We start from the raw sequence: 17761 nt of genomic DNA on the forward strand, positions 1-17761 counted from the left end.
ACCTGCAGCTCTCTAGCCCTCTGGCTGTGCTCAGCTTCACACATCTCCTTCGCCGATCAGTCCCTGGTCTGGTTGGCCAAAGCCAGTTGGGTCAGTCTCAGTCCCTCATCAGCAGGTGCCACCAGTGCTTCAGATGTGAACCCTGGCCAAGAGCAGGCACGATGGCAAAGCTGGGCGCCCACGCGTGTTTCTGCCTGCCTCCTGATCATCTCAGCATCTGGAGGAGTTAAGGGCTCCAAGTAGGGACCAAATTGACAGCTTTTCTGTCACCACCCAAGGCTCCAAAACAGCTAGCCTGCCTCAGCATTGCCCAGTCCCATCCCAGGTGTGGTTTCTATGGTTACTAGTTCTCCTCTCACTCCATTCACGTAGAGTTAGGAACAATATTCTGCACTTACAAGGGAAAGGGATGGTGTATTTAAAAAGAACTTAGAATAAAGGGTGGCAGCGATAATGTTTGTTTCTTATGGAGTTAATTTAGCCTTGAGATTCAGCATTTGGAGTTACGGGCGAGGAATGGGGGCCGTTCTCAGATGGGAAAACATTCTTGGCTTAGAAATTCTTTTTCAGATTCTCATTACTCCAGGGAGATTAGTTTTTACCTTGGATCCCCAGCAGTGGCTAGTCTCAGCTGCCAGAGACTGCAATCCACCTCGTCCTGTGTTTTCCACTCCTGGGATTTGGTTCAAGTCTGCTCAAGTCTCCTTCGTGGGGGTGTTTGTCCAGTGAACAGATACTCAGTTGTTTCTGAGCTATATTTGCTTTCTCAGAGCATAGCAAGGTCAGCTTCTAAAAATGTACCCAGCAGAAGACCCTTTTTAAAACCACACACTTGCTTTTTATATAAATAGAAAGGGGTGGTGATCATATATTATGCCCTTTGGTGTAAGTTCTCTTAGCACTCAAAGCTGCCCCTGTCTGTAAGAGCTGCCTCTGTCTGTAAGAGCTGCCCCTGTCTGTCTGTAAGAGCTGCCTCTGTCTGTAAGAGCTGCCTCTGTCTGTCTGTAAGAGCACGCTCTAACTGAGAAAGAGTGTGGGGATGGGACACTTGTCCTTAGAGAGGGTGGATTGCTTACACCATGCCTGGACTTTTGTTGTGTCTATTTGAGAACCATTCTGCTACCCCAGCTGTCCCAATTAAAGACCTCTACATAGATGCTATTTTTGTGTGTTAATTGGCACATTCTTCTGTTGCCTGAAAGCCAAAATCTAGGTACGTTAACTGGACTGATAGTAGAGCAAGAGAGAAGTGGTCAAGGGAGTGAGGGTTAAAATGGAACATTTCTCGAGAACTAGGAAAGACTAGCCTCCATGTGAACTCTATTCCACTCCAGCTCTGCTTTGTCCCCAGTTGTACATAAAAGGCTAGCTAGAAGCTGGCCACATCTTTACTGCCACATCAGGCTGAAGCAGAAAGATCGAGGGTTCAAAGCCATCTGGGGCTGTATAGTGAGACTCTGTCCAAAAATGCTGTTTAGCTCGCACATGGCTTGGGCCTAATCCTCAGAACCACATGAAGAAAAAGAAAAGGGCCCTGCTAGCTTGATCCTAGGAGGAAAATGTCTGTTGAATTCAAGCAAAAATACTTCCGTTGTTGAGACAAGGTCTCCATATGTAGCTCAGGCTGGCCTTGAAATCAGTCCTTCTGCCTCAAACTACCAAGTGCGAGGATCTACAGACCCAGAACATTTGTTATTCTCTCATTATTACACCCCTGAGTTTCCCCTTTCTCCTCTCCCACCAGTGTCGCCTCCTCCCTTCTCTCCCTGAGATCCATCTTCCCCTCCCCTCAGAACAGAGCAGGCCTCCCAGAGACATCACCCAAACACAGCTTAACAAGCTATAGTAAGACCTGGCACATACCACCATACCAAGGCTGGACCTGGCAAGCAGTAGGAGGAACAGGGTCCCACAAGCAGGCAAGAGTCAGGGCCAGCCTCTGCTTCTGGTTAGGAGTCCCACAAGAGCACCAAGCTACTCAGCCATAACATATACATAGGACCTAGGTCAGAGCTCTACAGGCTCTCTGATCTCTGAGAGTCCCCATGAGTCCCAGTTAGTAGATTCTGTGGGCCATGGTCTCCTGGTGTGTTCCCCCCAACCCCTCTGGTTCCTCCAAGCCTTTCTCCCACCACCATACCTGGACCTAAGCTTTTCTTTACCCAAAACTTGCTCTATACCAGGCTGTCCTTGAACTCAGATCTGTTTGTCTCTGTCTCCTGGATTAAAGGCATGTTTGTATTCTAGCTGGACCACACAGACCTAGAAGGTCTTTGGATATGATCTCTGCCAGAGCAGCCATGTTCTGAATTAGCATTCCTCTACACACTTATGACTATATACCATGTTATCTCACTCAGGATGATTCCCGCCCCCCCCCCCCCCCCCCGGTTCCATCCATTTGGTCGAAAATTTCATGTCATTGTTTTTAACATCCAACTAATACTCCATTGTATAAATGTTCTGCATTTTCTATGTCCGTTCTTTGGTTGAGGGATATCGAGGTTGCTCCCAGTTTCTGGCTATTGTAAATAAAGATGCTGTGAACATAACTGAGCAAGTGCCCTTGTGGTAGGATGGAATGTCCTTTGGGTATGTGCCCAGAAGTGATACGGCTGGGACTTCCTCCTCCTCCTCTTCCTCCTGGTGTAGCTGGATCTTGAGGTAGATCAATTTCCAATCTTCTGAAAACCACCATAATGACTTCCAAAGTGGCTGTACAGGTTTGCATTCCCACTAGCAGTGAAGGAGTGTTTCCCCTTGCTCCACACCCTCGCCAGCATGAGTTGTCACTTGTGGGTTTTTTAAATTTATTTTTATGTTATGTGCATTAGTGTTTTGCCTACATGTATGTCTGTGTGAGGGTCTTAGATCTTAGAGTTACAGATAGTTGTGAGCTGCCATGTGGGTGCTGGGAATTGAACCGGGTCCTCTGAAGAACAGCCAGTGCTCCTAACCACTAATCCACCTCTCCAGCCCCTGTAACCATTCTGACAGGTGTAAGATGGAATCTCAAAGCCATTTTGATTTGCATTTCCCTGGTGGCTAAGGATGTTGAAGATTTCTTTAACATCCAGAAATTTTTAAACGGCAAAATGGACTAAGTATCTGAAGCCGAGGGAAAAAAATATACAAGATAGTGAGACATGGGAGTGCAGACATAGAAGTGTCTCTAGGCTGTAAGTGGTACTTTAGGATCCGATGTATTTAGTTATATGATAGAGGATGCTGCGTCAGACAGTAGAAGGGAAGGACAGTATGTAAAATGTCTCCTTGTTTATAAATGGATTGATGTGGATTTTATGCCATGCTGCAGTTCTTTATTATTATGGTGTGTGTGTGTGTGTGTGTCTGTGTGTCTGTGTGTGTGTGTGTGTGTTTAGTCACACTTGCAGAAGTTAGAGGACAGCTTTCAGAATTGACTTTCTCCTCCCACCATGTGAATCCTGAGGGTCAAATTCAGGTTGTCAGGCTGGATGGCCAGTTCCTTTACCTGCTGAGCCATCTTGTGAGCCCTGGTGTCCTGTATCTTAGCTTCCATTCTCTATTGCAGTTTAGCAAGTTTGTAGATGCTACAAAGTATAAACCACATAATGCCTTGAGGCATGCATTTGAGGTATGAGAGCCAGGAAGGTAGTGAGGCCTTTGTCTGCCACTCTGGTATAGGGTGATAGTATACATCTCAGCCATCCTTTACTTCTTGTGAAGAGGCAGGACACTGGACCCCTACAGATGTCCATCCTCTGGGGGAGCAATTACTATTCAGTGGCTTCTTCCTGAGCTGTGTGTTAATGTTCTGCCCCTGTTTTCAACCATACTTCACCCGGGCAATGATTTGATAATAAGAGATCCTGATTAAATTAAGGAGCCATTAGCTTCTGGATGATGATATTATAAAAGGGTTGACGTCCACACTGCCTGCTTTTTCAAAGGTCAAAAAATAGTCTTTATAATCTAGTATAAGCAGAAGGATACACTGTATATTTGTGCTTGCTTTTTCTTCATTGTTACATTGGGGAACAGGACAGTGTTCTTCGCTTTCCAGCTGGCTCCTTTTGTTGCCTCACTTTTGTCATTGAACTTGGAAGTGCCTACGCCAGGAAGGTGCCTGGGCACTGAATTTGCAAACTGCTAAGCTCTATAAATGAGGATCAAGCTCTCTGGGACTATCATCTGTGGTTCTCATATGCACACATGCATGTTCACACTCGCCTTCCTGAAACCAGCAGCTTTTCCGTTAGTAAGGCGTGCCGTGGTTGTGAGTGTGCAGTGGTTCTGCCGGGTCCCAGTCTTAGGCTGCTCTCAGTGTTCCATGTCGTGGAAGCACAGCCCATCTGGGGTGCTGTGAAAAGCAAGACAAGAAAGGGCTTGAAATACCCCCTAGTGAGCCACTTGTTCAGCCCATTTGAGTCAGGAGCCTTGAAAACCGCTAATGCCTCCATCCCATAGACTGTGGAGGTGACACGGGCAGAGGGGCAGCAGGGTTGCCAATGCCCCGCCTGGCCTGGGATTGCATGTGCGCAGCTCCCTGAGAGCTCAGAAACCACAGGGAGGTTGTCATTGGTCGATAGACCACACCTAGTTGTTGAGTGTTCCAGCTGCCTGGAGACCTCTCTCAGCTCGGCCCAGATCGCTGGAGCGTGCACAAGTCTACCTCCACCAGACCAGAGAGAAGCTGTGGAAGCTGTGGCGGTGGAAGAGTCCTGGAAACTTTGCCAAGTGAGTAAACTGGGAAGAGTGGGAAGGGGAGCTGAGAGGCAAGGCAGCGATGAAGACAGGCTGACTTACGACTCTCAGCATCTGAAGTGAAATTAGCAAGGGTGGGGTGCATAAAATATAGCGGGGAGGGTATGAACACAGGATCAAGTTGATACTCATCACTTGGCACCCTTCAGTTTTAATCCTGACTGCCATTAGGCAAGCATGCTGGGGGCACACACGAAACTCCTTAAAATCTACGATCGACAATGCTTGAGCCAGGAGAATGCCGGAGGATGTGAGCGGTGGTCTTCTGCTTCCCCTCCAGGGCGAGGCGGGCCTACAGACAGGGCTGCAGCTTGAGTGAAGGGAAAATAAAACTGTGTTCCACCAGCCCATTAGCGGCAGCAGCTGCATTAAAAATGCAAGAGATGGTGGGAAGAGGGGGCCGGGTTGGAGTGTGATGCAAAGTCAGGACTGGAAAAGACCAGGTTCCTTTCCTTTTGGGAGCTCAGATTGTCAGTGAGAAAGTGCAGGCAACTACTGCTTTGGAAGGCACTTTTAGTGTGGTGCACAACGGCACTTTGGGCTGCCTTCGCCTTGGAAGAGTGCTGTCCGGCCGCATGCACCCTGCGTGTGCTCAGGCTCCCGGTCTCTGCAGGGCGATGCCGGCTTCGTCCACCGTCCACGTGCTGCAGTTGCTGCGAGAGTTGCTCGCCTTCGTGCTCCTCAGCTACACTGTGCTCATCGGGGCGCTTTTGCTGGCCGGCTGGACCACCTACTTCCTGGTGCTGAAGTGACAGCGCCCCGAGCGCGCTCGCCCCGCCCCTCCGCGACCGGGAGCTGCGCCTCCAGGACGAGCACATTCCGCTCTCCATGCGCGGCGCCGCCCCGACCCCAGGCACTGCCCACGTCACGGCTCGCGACCCGGCTCAGCACCCTGCGCCCTGGGGCCTGCCGGGTCCCGCGTCCGAGTCCGAGCGGTTGAAAGCCAGGTGCGACCGTTACAGCCGTTTCCTGGTGCCCCGGCCCCGCCCATTCCGCCTGTCCAATCGCAATTGCGTCCTCTAGTAGGGGGGCGTAACCATGAGGTCCTGGGCTCCGAGGAGCCAGGCGCGTTCGCCCTTCTGCTAGCTATGCTGCTGCGTCACTTCCGGCGCGTGCGTCCGGCGTCTGTCCGCCGCGGGATGGCGTCTCTGAGGAGTTGGCTGTCCCGGAGTGTGGTCTCCCTGTTCAGGTACGGCAGGCGCAGCAGAAGGCGGGGAGCGGCGGAGAGGAGCCCGGGGCGCCGCGTCCCGCCTCCCTCGGAAGTTGGAGGAGGGCCCCCGTCGCCGTTTCCTCCCCGCTCCTGCCCCCCTCCCCCGCGTCAGTGACCTGCTCGGAGAGCGGGTCTTCTCTCTAGCCGGGGGCCGCCTTTATGACACCGCTGAGCCTCCAGTCGGGACCCTGAGGGACGGACGGGCCACCACGTTGGGACGCAGGCCCGCGCTGGCAGCGCGTTGTTAAAGAGCACGGGTCCCGGGAAACCCCCGCGCCGGGCGCCAGCGCTGCTCCCCAGCTGGGGGCTCCCGGCCTCTGCTGGCGGCGACCATTAGAGGCACCTGGAGCGCAGGCCCGGGGTTCAAAGCTAAATCCTGGGGGCTGGAGGGTGTTATGTCCGCGTCAAGTTTCTGAGCAGCTCTGAGGCAACTTGTCAACTTTCCCACCTAGTGGAAAGCGCCCGAGCGCATTGGCCCGTAGCTCTCGCTGGCCTCTGACTCCTGTTGCTTTCTGGGATTTAGCAGGCCGCCCTGTGCTTTCTTTTCTTGGAAGACCGATGCTAGATCCTCTTTAAGTTTCCGGCGTGGTCCAACTCCTGCAGACCTACCTAAGAGCCTTTTACAGATTGATTTGTGCTTTTTAAAGATTGACTCAATGTTTCCAGGTACGGACAGCGTGTGCCTGTCTTGGCTAACCCTAAGAAACGCTGTTTCTCAGAATTGAGAAGACCATGGCACAAAACTATGTTGGCTGGATTCGGTGTGACACTGTGTGCAGTCCCTATTGCTCAGGTAAGGGCTGGTCATGTGACTGTTGGAGGGTAAAAGGGTCAGGGAGACAACACTGTGACCTTGGCTTGACCCCCCCGAGACTGCTTCCGGGTCTTAGTGAGTTCCTGAGCACCAGACCAGCTGCCATAGTTTCACAAGCGGCTCCTTCCAGGATGCTATGCATGAACCATACCAGCATCCTCTGAGTTGAACCAATTTCCCATTTTCATTGTCTCATGTATCAGTTGAACTGGGAAGTAGACCTTTATTTATTTATTATTTTTTTCTTTCTTTCAGTTTTTCAAGACAGGGTTTCTCTGTGTAATGGCCCTGGCTGTCCTGGAACTCACTTTGTTGTAGACCAGGCTGGCCTCTGACTCTCAGAGATCCACCTGCCTCTGCCTCCCTAGTGCTGGGATTAAAGGAATGTGCCACCACGCCTGGCTGACCTTTATTCTTGTGCCAAAATAGAAGGAGATAAACTTTGCAAATGAGCTTCCCAACCTTTGGGGATCCAGAGGTTAAAAATACATTGTAAACTGGACAGTGGTGATGGATGCCTGTAATCCCAGCACTTGGGAGGCAGAGGCAGGATCTCTGTGAATTTGAGGCCAGCCTGGTCTGCAAAGGGAGTTCCAGGACAATCAGGGCTATTACACAAACAAATGCTGTCTCAAGGGAAAAAAAAAAAAAAAAACCTGAAAAACCCATACAATGTAAAATAATTGAGGGGAGGGCAATAGGCTAAAATGGGAGGAATGGTTGTGTTTTTCTGAGGATGGGTAGTTATTCCCCGGGAATTCATATACCGCTTCTTTTTGGGGTTTGTGGGGTTTTGTGTTGGGGAGGGGGTTTTAAGACAAAATTTCTCTATGTGGCCTTAGCTGTTTTATATTCACTCTGTAGACCAAGCTGGCCTGGAACTCACAGAGATCCATCGCCTATGCCTCCCTGAGTGCTGGGATTACAAGTGTGTGCCGCCCACCTGGATTTGTTTTTTATGGTTTAATCTTCACTGAGGTCATTGTCAACTGTCCTGGCACTGGAGAATGCATCATTGGCTTTCCTTGGGACTGTAAGGAGGTTGCTTGGCTGTCACTGGCAACCATCTTAGTCCCACCAGCTAGATGATCCTACTTGAAGAGGAGCTCGCCAGCTGATGTAGTGAGAAGAGAGACAGTGCGCAGTGTGGTGAGAGCACTGCTCTAGGTATAGCCTGGGGAGAGAGAAGCAGGCTGCACTGTGTGTGCTGTAAAGCACAGCAAGCAGGCTGCAGGGGAGTGAAGAGCTGATCAGGAGCATCAACACTGTGGCTGATTTTGTGGGTCATTGTGAAGCTCTGGGTTTTATTCTAAAGGTCACAAAGGATTTGACCTTGGAATATAATGATCTTGTGTAAGTTTTAAGGCTTTGCTTCTCTTGGAGGACTACCTGGCTGGTGTTGCAGTCTAGGTGAGAGGGTGGCAGTTAGGCTGGCAGGCAGCAGAGGAGCGTGGGGAAAGCTGTTTTCCATTTGAATTGGCATTTGCCGGGACCCAGGAGTAGGTGTCCATTGGAAGAAAGTTAGGCTTTGGAAATGTCAGTGAGCAACCGATATGCAAGTGATGGTGTTTGGTTTTGTTTTTGTCTTTTGGAAACACTGGATATGTGGTTTATGGAGAAGAGTTAGGTAAGAAACCCAAAAAACTCACTTCAACAAAATATTCCTGATCCTTTTGTTTCCATTTATTGCAAGCACTTTTGACAGCTGAGACTCTTTAACCCCATCTCATTTCAAGTTGAGTGCCAGTCAACTTGATGACAAGACAGCCCTTTTACAATTACATGTATTTAGCCAGGCATGGTGGCATACACCTATAATCCCAGCACTCGGGAGGCAAAGGCAGGAAGATCTCCGTGAGTTCGAAGCCAGCCTGCTCTACAAAGTGAGTCCAGGACAGCCAAGGCTACACAGAGAAACCCAGTATGGAACAAACAAACAAACAAAATTACATTTATTTTGTGTGGTGGGAGAGGGTGTCAGGGCAACTGCAGGAGGGGTTGACTGGCCAGGCCTCCTTAGCAGCTGAGTCATCTTGCCAGCCCCCAGCATTTTCTTTGAGAATGGTGGGGTTGGTGCTCTTGGTTTACAGCTTTGTAAGCCCTGGTTGTTAGAGCTGCCGCAGTCACTCTCCTGCGCCATAGGTCTGCTCTCCAGAACTCCCATGACTCTCTGTTATGTGTGCAGAGCTATTTGTATCTAGTTCTGCCTGTTCTCCAGTACCCTAGCCAGTTTCATTTCTCTCATGTCAATCAGGCCTTCATTTCCTTCAAGGACCTTAGCCATTCTGGTCCTAGCTTCTTCAATACCAAGTCACATCCTTGTAAAGCCTTTCTGAGTTTCCTGCAACTGCCCTTCTGTTTCCGGCTACTAGATAAATGCATGTTTTGATGTTTGATGACGATGACGATCTGTGTGACACTGTGTTGGCTCAGTGGAACATGAGAAAGTGCTGGCGTAGGAGGTTTGTTTGAGGTTTTTTAACTGGATGTGTGATTTCTAGGGAAAGTACCATGATTGTTCTGTGAGTGGATTTCATTGTAAAAAGTAGTGATACCATCCTGGAAATGGGTGAACACACATTGTAAAGTTAGCATTGTTGTTTTCAAGATGCTATGTCAACAGTTTCTTATGAGCAGAGCTGTCATTCTGTGTAGCTCTTCAGTTTGAGGTCTGTATGAAATATAGATGTGGTGAAATGCTTGATTTATTCATGTATCAAAAAACATGCCATATCATGCTGCTTTTAAGTTATTTGGGGGAGTTTATAGTCCATGCAGCAAAACCAAAGCAGATCACAGAGCATTTGCTGTTGACACAGTGAGGTCTCTGTCGAGTAGAAAGAGTTATTTAGGCGATGGGTCACTACGGTTGTCAGCTTTTAGTCAGTGACTGAATTCCCATAATTGTATGGAGGACTCAGGTGGCTTCTGGTTTTCCATGTAATAGCTGAGGTTAGTGAGTACTTGGCTCTCCCCTGCCTCCAAGACCATGCCACCTCTTCTGCGCATCGCCTTCTAGTTTCCTGTTAGACTCGGGTCATTGACATCAGACCTCTGAAGGCTTTTGCTAATAACACCTCAGCACAGGATTGGTAGTTTCCTGTGTGTGCCTCGTTTGTCATACGGTTCACTGTACGCACTTTCTAGGTGTTTGTCCTCTGCTTGTCTTTTTATATATTTGGTTTTTTGAGACAGAGTTTCTCTGTGTAACATCCTTAGCTGTCCTGGAACTCATTCTGCCTCCAGAGTGCTGGGGATGGTGAATGTCTTCATAGTTTCAGCATCTAACACCAAGTTATCAGGTCAATTGTAGCTTCGTGAATTTGTTACTACTTGTTACTGTAAAGTACTCTGTTCTCCTGGGCAGAGAATGACAGTGAGGGAGATGTCACCTTGAGGTCATGTCCCTGTGCCACCTTAAGCCACCAGAGCCTAAGTTTCCCCCAGAGACGTATGCTGCCCGGCTTCATAAGCACGAAGCGCATCAGGGCAGCTCCTCAGACCATCAGGGTCTCACCTTGATCTTTATGCAGGTTGGAAGTTGAGTGACTGCTTGTCTTTCAGAAATCGGAGCCCCACTCTCTTAGTAACGAAGCACTGATGAGGAGGGCTGTGTCTTTGGTGACAGATAGCACGTCTACCTTTCTGTCGCAAACCACGTACGCGCTGATTGAAGCAATCACCGAGTATACTAAGGTATGTATGTTTCCTTTGGTATGGTCTTTTTTTAGTGTGGAGATGGAATCCAGAGGTTTATGGTGCTACAGAGCTGCAACCCTCACTGCCCTCTTAAGCATTGATTTGCTAACGCAGCAGTTTGCAAGAAGCATAACCGCATCCGGTCTATTAGCTCTGTTTGTATTTTATTGGAACCTAGCCTGGCTTGTGTATATATTGAGAGTTTAAGTAGCTTTAGCAGAGCTCATAAGGCTCTTGAGCCTTAAATATTTACAGTCTGGCCCTTAAAAAAATGTTTCTGAGGGCTGGGCTTTTGTAATAGCTCATTTATAGAGTGCTTGTCTTGCTTTTACTCTCAAGAACTTGGTGGTGTACACACGTAGCCAGCACTTGAGAGGCAGAGGCAGGAGGGTGAGGTCAGGCCAGTATGAACTGTGAGGCTCCGTGTCTGAAAAAGGAGTCCTGGAACATAGGCTTTATATTTCTCAGGAATTCCTTCCCCCTTTATTTTGTAGAAAAATCTTAAATAGCTCATCTGGTCCATAGGGGTGAAAGAAGGTCTGTGGTACTCAACATCTCCTTAAGAATAGCCAGCAAGCTATGTTCCTGGCTCTAGTCTTAGCTACCCTTGAGGAGGATTGTCTGTGGGCCATCCTGGGCAGCAGAGCAAGACACTGTCTCAAGTCATTTATGCATTTTTCTTGTTACTTTGCATTGTGTATTCTATCTGAATGGCTAATAAGATTTTTATTTAGTTTTTTGAGAGGGAGTTCATTGTGTAGCTCTGGAACTTGCTGTGTAGCCCAGGCTGGCCTTGAACTCAGATTGTGATGCTAACAAAAAATTTAAAAGGCAGAGCCGGGCGTGGTGACAACACACCTTTAATCCCAGCACTCAGGAGGCAGATGCATGTGGATCTCCGAGTTCAAGGCCAGTCTGGTTTACAAAGTAAGTCGAGGACAGCCAAGATTACACAGAGAAACCCTGCCTCAAAAAAATCAATAAAATAAAATAAAAGGCAGGCTGTGTGTGACCTTAACATTTAGGAGGCAGGCAGATCTCTGAATTCTAGACAAGCCTAGTTGACATAGTGAGAACATGTCACAAAAAAGGGGTGGGGTAGGGCTGGAGAGATGGCTCAGTTGTTAAAGGCACTGTCTGCTCTTCCAGTGGAACTGAGTTCAATTCCCAGCAACCACTTGGCTGTTCTTCCAGAGGACCTGGGCTAGGTTCCCAGCACCAACATGGCAGCGCACACTTACCTGAAACTCCAGTTCCCAGTGATTCGACACCCTCAACAGACCCACATGGAGGCAAAACACTAATGCATAAAATAATATTTAAGGGCACCAAAAGAGAAGGCCAGGAGGTGGTGGTGCATGCCTTTAATCTCAGTGCTCTTGAAAAACCAAAAACCCAAGAACCTGGAGAGGAGGGGTAGGTGATGTCGGGTCCTCAGAGCTGGGAGCTAACCTGTGCAAGAGCTTGTGACCAGGGTTAGCCACCCCTCTCATCTCAATGTCTGAGGCAGGAACACAGGGCAGTCCTTATGACAATGACCCATGACACGCATGGCTGATCTTGGCCTCTGGCCCTGGCTGAGGAGGAAAGGGATCTCCACAACTCAGTCGGCAAAAGATACATTTACGTTTGAGACATTCTTAACGTGTAGCTCAGGCTGGCCTTAAGTTTGCTCCGCTATCCCAGGATGGCCTTGAACTTGAAATCCTCATGCCATAGCCTCCTGAGTGTTGAGATTATGCACTCCCACTCCAGGACTTTGTTTTCTGAATGTTTGTAGTCACTCCTTCAGTGTGTTTCACTTACTTTACTCGTTTGTTCTGTTTGTAGGCTGTTTATACGTTAGTGTCTCTGTATCGGCAATATACAAGTTTACTTGGGAAAATGAATTCACAGGAGGAAGATGAAGTGTGGCAGGTGATTATAGGAGCCAGAGTTGAGGTGAGCTAACAGTCTTCATTATGGCATCTAAACTGTTAACGAGGGGAACTGTGTTAACCCTTCATGGTGTCTGGAGCTCTTTCTAAACCTGCAGATGACTTCAAAGCAGCAGGAATACTTGAAGCTGGAAACCACGTGGATGACAGCAGTTGGCCTTTCAGAGATGGCTGCGGAGGCTGCCTACCAGACAGGTACTTACAGGGCTGCGGCTCTTTGTTCTTTACCTTTAATTTTCAACTGTCCTAATCATGTGACTCTTTGATAACACTTCCTCATGTTGTGACCCCAACCATGCTATGTCATAATTGTAATTTTGTTACTGTTAGGAATCATAATGTAACTATCTGATTTGCAACCCCCAAAGGAGTCATGACCCACAAGGTTAGAGGTTTTCCCCATTTCTATGTTTGTAGCCTTCGCTAGCCTCAGACTCACTCTGTCAGATAGGCCTGTCTCAGGCTCCCAAGTAGTAGGACTGCAGACATGAGCTGCCACATCAAACTTTAACTTTTTATTTGCATTCATAGAAGTTGGGCTGTAAGTGTTTAGTAAAACTGCTGTTAAAATGTTTCTAAGCTGGGTGTGGTGGCGCATGCCTTTAATCCCAGCACTTGGGAGGCAGAGGTAGGCGGATCACTGTGAGTTCGAGGCCAGCCTGGTCTACAAAGTGAGTCCAGGACAGCCAAGGCTACACAGGGAAACCCTGTCTCAAAAAAACAAACAAACAAAAAACCAAAACAAAAACAAGCAAAAATAAAACATTTCAGATTTCATCTATTTACAGCAAAGGACACCACACAAGCAAGTCTTATATTTGATTAAGCAGACTTTTCCATCTGGCTCCAGTTCATGAACCAAGTTTTTTTTGTTTGTTTGGTTTTTCGAGAAAGGGCTTCTCTGTGTGTAGCCTTGGCCATCCTGGACTCACTTTGTAGACCAGGCTGGCCTCGAACTCACAGCGATCCGCCTGCCTCTGCCCCCCGAGTGCTGGGATTAAAGGCGTACGCCACCACGCCCGGCTCTTGAACCAAGTTTAAAAGGAGAAACTTCCATTCCTAAAACTTGGGAAAGTTTGACTGTAAAAAAGTGAAAACAAGGAAAGCACTTTTGAGAAGAAATAGGTACTGGCTTCATACATCACAAAAGAACCGGGGACAGAGAAAACATGGTAGATTTAGTTAGTTGAGGCAGAAAATGAAATCTCTATGGGTTCAAGGCCAGCCTGGTCTAGAGAGAGAGTTCCAGGTCAGCTGGGGCTACATAAAGAAACCCTGTCTCAAAAAAACAAAAAAGAAAATACTGACTAAGGGGTCGTGGAGCTAGTATAGTGCCTGAGTTCACCCCACAGCACCATGTAAAGCCAGGCATGGGACATACACATGTAATCCTGGGGAGAGGAGTCCCTGGGGCTCCCTACTCGGCCTAGCCCAATTAGTGAGCCTGAAGTCTAGTGAGACACACACCCAAGGTTGGCCTCTGCCCCCCCCCCACACACACGCACAAAATACAAAGTAATATGTAAGAACAAGGTCAATAGTACTCATGAGAATAAACCTATTAAAAAGCCAGAAAAATAGTTCTAGGACCAGTAAGATGGCACACAGGTTAAGGCACTTGCCACCAAGCCTAATGACCCAATTTCAATTTCTGGGCACAGTAAAAAGAGGACTCCCAGAAGGTGTTCTCTTCACCTTCACCTGTACACTGGCATCGCACAGATGCCACACACAAAGTGTGAAAAAGTTGTAAACTTGAAACTATTAATAGAGCACAGAAAGGTGGGTAATTATGAAAAGAAAAACTGAAAAATAACAGCTACCCATAGCAGCTAACAGCAATGTCAGAGCAGAACTGAGAGCCGGGCTACAAGGGAGAAACAGACACAATACAAGTGGGATGAGCAGCTGGGCGTGGTGGCGCACGCCTTTAGTCCCAGCGCTTGGGAGGCAGAAGCAGGGGGATGTCTGTGAGTTCGAGGCCAGGTGGTCTACAAAGTGAGTCCAGGACAGCCAACGCTATACCAAGAAACTGTGTCTTGAAAAACCAAAACAAAACATTTAGAACCAAGGGATTTTATAATACTACTTTATAGTCGCTCCTCTGAGGCTGCGGAGCTGCCACATATGCCTGCAGCATAATCGTGAGGACCTGGGATTGTATCCGCAGCACCCACGTGAAAACTCCTCGTGTGGTGGAACACACTTGTAACCTCCGAATTAGGAAAACAGAGACACAGGAGGATCCTTAGAGCCTGTTGGCTAGCCAGCCTAGCCAATAAATGGGCATCAGGCTCTGGAAGAGGTCCTATCAAAATTACATGGAGAACTGGTTGAGCACACACCCATGTTCTACCCTCTACACATGACACACCTCAGGGTGGGGTTAGGAGGACCATGTGTGACCCTGTCCCTACCACCACACTACAGATACCACGAAGTAGCTCTGGGCTGCCATACCTGTAAAGCGGATCTCGTAAATACACGAATAGCAGGTTGTCTTTGCTGGAGTAGGTACCAAAAATAAATTAGACTTTTAACTCAGTAAATTATACAAAGAGCAAACTTAGAGGCTGGTGAGATAAGGGTGCTGATGCCGAGTTTGATCCCCAAGACAGTCAGTGGAAGGAGAACAGACTCCTGCAAGCCGTCCTGACTTCGATAGGAACACCCGGCCACTAAATATCAGTAAAAGCACAAACTGGTGAAAAGCAGGCCCAAAACAGGCAAAAGAAACAAATTTGAATGTAAGATTAACTAAGCAAGATCAGAAAAGACTAAAGCAGATGAGAGTGGGTATGACTCTGGGGAGGGAGCGGGAATCTGGACTGGATTTTGGTTGTGACGGTCTCTAAAGGTGCTGTGGTCTAACATGTCACTAGTGAGGCATTGCAGCAAAGGACGTCACCCGAGGAGAGGCCGGTTCTCAAGTGGCACCTGTCCTCCACTCACTGCAGGGCTAGTGTTATCATCCCTTCAGCAATTTTAAGGGGAAAGGATCTTGGAATTTAAAATGAAGAGATCATTATTATCCAGAAAGATCTTGAAAAGCTCCGTAGCTCTTGGCTTAGGGATCAGGTGTATAAATCCTGGGCTTACAAGTCAAGCTCCCTGCCTTGTACTTCCCTCCAAAGCACGCAAATCAGAGCCACAAAGGAGCCGGCTGTACATCCAGCTGTGTGTTGTTGAGCTCTGCAGTTTGTACAGCCCCACAGAAAATGGAGGAATTGGGCAGACAGGGCTCAGGTAAAGGCTACTGCCACCAAGCCTGGCCACCTGAATTAAGTCCCTGGGACCCAAATGGTGATACAAAGAGAACTGGCTCCCATTAGCTGTCCTCTGACTTCCACCCACACACCATCCTCCACCTTGAAGTAAAATGGAGAACCTATTTGAAGATAGCTATTAAACATGAGCACCATCTGACAGATTACACAGCTAAACTCTAGATGGTTCCCCAAGAGTCTGCATTCTGTTGTTGAAAGATCAGCATTTCAACAGAACACATGATCTAGGTACACAGGTGTTTGGTCTCCTAGGAGACAAACACTAAATATAACATAAATAGCATCTAGAGACCATATACATCTTGACATAAATCCAGAACAAGTTGAGGTAAGGAATGCATAGACGACTAATGATGATGGTTGGAATCACATTCAGAGATGGACACCAAGCCCAGGTTATTTGGGGGATGAGGTAGAGGATCTTCAAAGCTAAAGTCTCAGGCTGGAGATGTGTGTGCAGACATGAGGCTCCAAGTTCAAATCTCCAGCATCCACACAGAAACAAGTTGGGGAGTACACCTGCAGCACACCCACAGTGCTGAAGTGGGTGCCCCTTCTCTCCCGAGGGCTTGCCTGGCAAGCCAGAGTACCCTAATCACTACTAGCCAGGAGACCCTGTTACATAGTTAACAGGCGCTGACACACCTGTGGTGTGATTGTATGAGGCCAACAGATGCCACGCCGAACCCAAGGCAGCAAGAAACTTCTAACACTTGTTTGACTTTTAAATAGAGCTGCAAGGAAGATGCAGTGCTAGCTGCACACACACCCCAGGACATGCAAGTGTAGCTCCCACCTGAGTGTGCGCGTGTGCTTTATGACTTGTATGGGGATACCCCAGGGTTCTTTTGCCCTTTTTTTTTTTAAGCAATCAGGTATGCGAATGTGTGTCTGTGCATGTACGTGCATGTAATACAGGTGCCCCCAGAGTCTAGAACAGTGTATCAGTGCCCTGCAGCCTGAGTAACAAGTGCTTGTGAGCCACCTAACATGGAACAGCAAGCAATCTTGACCACTGGGTCATCTCTCCAGCATCTAATACCCCATCTCCTCAAAAGAAGTAAGATGCAGACCTAAACTCAGAAGCCAGGATATCAGGGAAGGTAACCTCACGAGGGCTGAGCTGGCAACCTCAGGCCTTCATGTCACTTCTCCCTGTGGTGCTCAGCGCAACTGTCCATCTTTTGACAGGAGCAGATCAGGCCTCTATAACCGCCAGGAATCATATCCAGTTGGTGAAGTCGCAGGTGCAGGAGGTACGCCAGCTCTCCCAGAAAGCAGAAACCAAGCTGGCGGAAACGCAGACACAAGAGCTGCACCAGAAAACACAGGAAGCCGGTGACGAGAGGGCTGACCAGGAAGAGGAGGCCTACCTGCGTGAAGATTGAGGGCTTGAGCCCACTGCCCTGCCCACCCACTCAGTGGGGAAAGCGGATGGATGGCATCCACCTAGTGTCACCCAGCTCTGCAGAGGCAGCAGGTTCTTCCTGTGCCAGTCAGTCCATAAGCCTTTTGTGAGCTGTGCCTGGCCCCTTCTCTCTGGCCTCAGCCTTTATGGTCCTGGTTCGCAGCCCTTGGGCATGGTTCAACACGGTGCCCTCAGCACAGCTCCTCCCTTGCTGATCCTTTTACCTCACACCTAGAGCTTCTCACCAACCTGGGCCTGAGGAGGAGGGGCCTTTCCTGACACACCTTTTACGTTCAAAAGCTGTTTAGCTACAGTTTTAAATATTACTCAGATTTCAAGTATAATTTAGTGTTTGCTCCTCCACAGAAAAGGGGGAGCCTGTCTGGTTTGTAAAATTTCTTTGTTTATGAGCACAACTCAGCTGAGGAGCTACTCAGAGCACGAACAGTGCTCACTGGTGCTCCCCACAGGATCTTTAACACGTGCTTCTTGTTCACTCCTTCTTTTCTTTGAGTTTCTCTGCTGTATCCAAAGGAAGAGAAGTTTGGTGTTTGCATTAAAAAAAAAAAGTCTTCGGGCTGTCATACAGTGTCTTTCCTTCACTGCCTAGGTGGTGGGAGTTGTAGGGGCCCTAGGGTTCCCCTAAGGCCTCCTGGCAGC

General features: G+C 48.4%; 1 protein-coding gene and 1 non-coding gene across 2 annotated transcripts; one reads left to right on the top strand and one right to left on the bottom strand.

The window, feature by feature from the left end:
• The first annotated feature begins 5798 nt into the window (after window positions 1-5798).
• Window positions 5799-17616, top strand: Diablo (diablo IAP-binding mitochondrial protein). The gene is made up of 6 exons (XM_051161504.1): window positions 5799-5935; window positions 6623-6749; window positions 10335-10466; window positions 12300-12410; window positions 12505-12601; window positions 16885-17616. Exons 1-6 carry the CDS (start codon window positions 5835-5837, stop codon window positions 17079-17081), a joined length of 765 nt encoding a protein of 254 aa, XP_051017461.1. The 5' UTR covers window positions 5799-5834; the 3' UTR covers window positions 17082-17616.
• LOC127204049 (small Cajal body-specific RNA 20) lies at window positions 11965-12089 on the bottom strand. Its single transcript, XR_007832405.1, has one exon. It is a non-coding gene; the product is annotated as a small Cajal body-specific RNA 20 (non-coding RNA).
• Window positions 17617-17761: the final 145 nt, after the last annotated feature.

The sequence above is a fragment of the Acomys russatus genome, chromosome 19, assembly GCF_903995435.1.
Source record: "Acomys russatus chromosome 19, mAcoRus1.1, whole genome shotgun sequence".
Lineage (NCBI taxonomy): Eukaryota > Metazoa > Chordata > Mammalia > Rodentia > Muridae > Acomys > Acomys russatus.